The sequence below is a fragment of the Myotis brandtii genome, unplaced genomic scaffold, assembly GCF_000412655.1.
Source record: "Myotis brandtii unplaced genomic scaffold, ASM41265v1 scaffold813, whole genome shotgun sequence".
NCBI classification, from domain to species: Eukaryota; Metazoa; Chordata; class Mammalia; order Chiroptera; family Vespertilionidae; genus Myotis; species Myotis brandtii.
Genome location: NW_005371287.1, coordinates 2,899,742 through 2,904,148, shown reverse-complemented (window position 1 = coordinate 2,904,148; position 4,407 = coordinate 2,899,742). Strand labels below are relative to the sequence as shown.

Sequence of the window (4,407 nt, the reverse complement as noted above, 5' to 3'; positions counted from 1 at the left end):
AGGCGGGGAACGTTGGAGTCCGCTGTCACTGGAGCAAGCAAGCCTCCCTGTTCGCTTCAGTGCATGGCTGCCGGGCCGCCATCTTGGCTGACAGTTAATTTGCATAAGGATATGCTGATTAGCCAATGGGAAGGGTAGCGGTCGTACGCTAATTACCATGTTTCTCTTTTATTAGTGTACATAGGTCATGCCACAAAAGAATGAGTTAAAAACAAAACTTACTTCTTAATATTGTTCTCTATTGTAATCAGTTGCCTGTCCTGCTCTGTTCGGTGCCACTCACAGGGACAACAGTATTCATAATCATGTGGTTCACAATATCGATCAGTTTGACATAATTTGCATCCATTATGTTCATGATCCTTACGTGAACCTTTAGGGAGGTATAAGAAAGTATGATTTTCACTGCTTTTTAGAATTATCTTCTATTATACTTTTTTTCTTGCACTTACCCACATTTTCAAAAATGAATACTGCCTAGCACAGTGCCTGGCTTATAGAAGGGTTTCAATATATTTAGGTTAAAGAGAATAATGCACACTATAGTAATCTTTAAGGTGTAGTAGATCCTAAGCTATTACTATCACATGACACTTTGTTTCTGTAAATTCCATTATCTGAAAGTGTTCATTTGTAACTTGAAATTATACATTCATAATAATCAACAATGAAAAAGTTTGTGGTTAATTTGATAGCTAAATTCAAGAAAAGTAGGCTATAATTATTAGTATTAAAAAAGATTATTTACTTTATAGAATAATTCATAAACTGTTGTCCTTAATTAAAATATTAAAAGAATACAGCAATTAATTACCTCTTTTAGTGTCTAGCTCTAAGTTACTTGTATTACTATTTTTAAATTATGCTTGGAACATGAACAAATTATGACTGTGACAAAGGTGTGGGATCCTAGTTCCCTTTAAAAGGAAAACATGACCATCTTCAACATTGTTTTGAGAATACGGAAGAGCATACATAATTCATATGACCTAAAATTACCATTTATAAGTTATCAAGAAAATATAGAATGGAGAATCTTATCCATAAAAAATTTTTTCTTCCATGATTTCATCTATAATGTAATAATGTTAATGAAAACATAGTAAGACAAATAGATAAATGCCGTGGCTAGTGTGCCTTGGTTGGTTGGAGTGTCATCCCTTGCACCAAAGGGGGTTTGATCCCCGAGTCATGGTGGGTATGAGAGGCAACTAATTGATGTTCTTCTCTCTCACATCGAGAAAGACTCTCTCTTTCTGTCTCTCCCTCTTCCTCTCTCTCTAAAATCAATGGAAACATACCCTCAGGTAAGAATTTTAAAAAAAAGACAAATGCATAAAGCAGAATTTCTTTTAAAAGATGAGCTAACATGATCTCAATCTCTGCTGAAAGTGGAAGACCTTTCTAATCTACTATGTATCAGTGACATCTTTTTTTTTCTTCCAAAACTAATAAAGAGAAACCAAGCTATTTTCAAAAATAATGAACATGTTTTAGAAATTAGTTTCCAGGCACTATCTTCACATAATTAAAACGCACTATAGAACAATTAAGAAACATTTAAATATTTAAGTGTAAATCATTGTTAAAGAAACAAATAGTTTCAATTCCACTTTCCCCAATACTATTAGTGTATTTTTTCCCTTAAAATAGATTTCTACATTAAAAACATAATTTTAAGATCTAAGTAATTTGGATTCATAGTTTGAAACTGTACTTGTTCTATATTTATCATTTATGTCACTTCATGTCATTCAACTAACATTTACTAAGTGCCTATTATGTATATATGACAACTCCTGACTCTGAGGATTCCCAATCTAGCAGGAAAGATAATATAAAATGTACCTATAAGAACAGGGGTGAAAATGTGGGTATCTGACACTAATACTCCAAGATATTATTCCCTATGTCTGCTTACCTGGATGGGAACACACAGAGCAATGAGCCAGCTTTTTAATAACTAGTGGTTGTTGATTAGAGTTACAAGGTTTTTCTTCACTCCACTGAATAAACCTTTAAAAGAAAATGGCTTTAAAAAGAAAAACAAACACACACAAAAACACCCCCAAGGTCACCAAAGTGCCATGTTCTCAAATATCAGGTTATTCTGTTCCCTTCCAACCTACCAACTTATTTTCCCTTTGGTGGTAGATAAAGTTACTGTCCAAATTAAAAAAACCCTCCCTCAATCAACATACCTCAATTTTTAGATGTGTTCCCCAAAGACAGCAGAATTCCAACAGGAGAGGAGAAAGAGTGTCAGAGGAGGGGAGAGGGAAAGAGAGAAAGAATGTGTGTGTGTATATTGATATATTCATTCACCCTTTTTTTTTAAAAAAAAGAATCTTCACTTAAGCATACATGTAGGGAGAATGATTCATATAAATTTGTTTTTTATATCTTTTCTAAGTGCCAGAGTATAAAACAAAGAGAATCATGTACATTGACACTTCTGTATATCAAAATAAGGGTTAAGGGCAAACTATAACACTAAATAAAACATGGAGTTTCTGGGTAAGAACTGTTTAAAAAATCCAGATCATCTGAAATTGTCATTTTCTTATTCTCTTATCCAAACAGCAAAAACATTACTTGTTTAATGAAAGATTTTAAGAAAATGTATATTACTGTTAAAAGGTCTACTAAATAATAGTTTTTTTAAAAAAATACTTTTTATTGATTTCAGAGAGGAAGGGAGAGGGAGAGAGAGATACAAACATCAATGATGAGAGGGAATCATTGATTAGCTGCCCCCTGCACACCCCCCACTGGGGAGTAAGCCCACAACCTAGGCATGTGCCCTTGACTGGAACCAAACCTGGGACCCTTCAATCCACAGGCCAACACTCTACCCACTGAGCCAAACCGGCTAGGGCATAATAGTTAATTTTTCAATACAAGTCTCATGTCAACTTAAAACCACGAAGAGGATAAACATTACCATAAAATATAAGTTCTGAATTGTTCCTCTACTTACAGAAATTAAAGTTCTAATAAAAAACTAAATTATACCTTCAGTTTGCAATCTAGTAACTGGCACTAAGAATTATTATTTAGCTTTTGGAACTTCTAACTCACATACTACAAAGACCGACTACACGCTTAATAAAAATTAGCATTACTTGATGCTGGCTGCTGGATAAATAATAGAGATTCAAATGTTAAAAATAAACAGGGGAAGTCAGTCTAAGCTAATCAAAATTAAAACATAACTATAACAAAAAATGCAATTTCATTACTTTCAAATATCAAGACCAACATTTAATAAAATGTTGCCAAAAGTACAAATTTGCTGAAACTGTTTCAATAAGAATGCCTTGTAGCTGGCCAAAGGCCACATTTGCTTGTTTTTCCCTTTTTGTATTAGTTTTCACAATTCCCAAATAATTCCTTAACTCACCTCCATGCCAAAGAATACCCTTTTTTCCTGCTTTGGCAAAGTAATCACTGATCTCAATAATGAATTTATTGAAGGCTTAGATCTATCAATAGCTTTTCAGCTGAAAGAGAAGTATTGTAGGAAAAAGCACAGTAATTTGAAATTGTTTTCATCATCATTCCTTCTTGATTTCTACAACTTCTGTTTCCTTTCATGCTCTCACCATCTCAAACCTAACTGGAGGCCAAGACTGGTTTAAGTCTCCAGTGTTCTCATTCTTTCCTTTATTCACTCTATTTTATCACCCTTGATATTAATTTTTATAAACCACTGCTTTCATCAAGTAAATCTAGTTCACATGCTTGTAAAACTAAATAGCATAGTTTGTAAATTTCAATATATTCCTTAACTGGTTCGAACCCTTAAATTGTTCAGTCTAAATTAATTTGAATACATATATTCTTAAATGTATGGTTATAGAACAAAGGAAGTCAAGTAAAAGTTTTGATCAAGTGTTACTTATTAAATATTTGTAACAGGTTAGGCATTTCATTTATAAAAATAAATTCAATATCAAAGTATTTTATATAAAAAATGATTTTAAGGATAAAATTATTTTAATGTTACGTTATCTTTACTTGGTAGTAAAACAGTCTAAAATAGCCCATAGCAAATGCCCATGGTTATAAATAAACACATTTGACATCTACTTGTGTTTACAGTGAGCTAGTAATATTGAAAAAAATATATAGTATGGCTTAGGGTATACAAGGGTGGGTTTATAGTTATATGTGAAACACAGGAATTTATTCTTGCATTATTATTTATTAACTATTGTATTATTTTCCATATAAACAACTGTAAACCTACTTTTGCCAACCCTTTCTTTGAAAAATTTCAGAATAAAAATAAGTGATTTTCCTGCCTCTGCGGCAGTGCCAAGGACTCCTAGGCGGACATACCGCGAGGGGTCCTGGACTATGAGAGGGCACAGGCTGGGCTGAGGGACTCCCCATCCCCACGCC

The 4,407-nt window shown here is 33.2% G+C and overlaps 1 protein-coding gene across 9 annotated transcripts in view; it reads right to left on the bottom strand.

Moving 5' to 3' along the window:
* The window catches only part of GEN1 (GEN1 Holliday junction 5' flap endonuclease), a 58,537-nt gene that overhangs the window by 44,085 nt on the left and 10,045 nt on the right, over positions 1–4,407 (bottom strand). For all 9 annotated transcript variants that reach the window (XR_001360163.1, XR_001360162.1, XR_001360164.1 and 6 more), the window contains exons 6-7: positions 1,922–2,016; positions 223–373 (exon numbers count right to left, since the gene is read on the bottom strand). Coding sequence is in view for 5 of the 9 variants with exons in the window: in XM_014531597.1 (XP_014387083.1) it covers positions 223–373; positions 1,922–2,016 (246 nt within the window). In the remaining 4 variants the exon portion in view is untranslated. The remainder of the gene's footprint in view (positions 1–222; positions 374–1,921; positions 2,017–4,407) is intronic.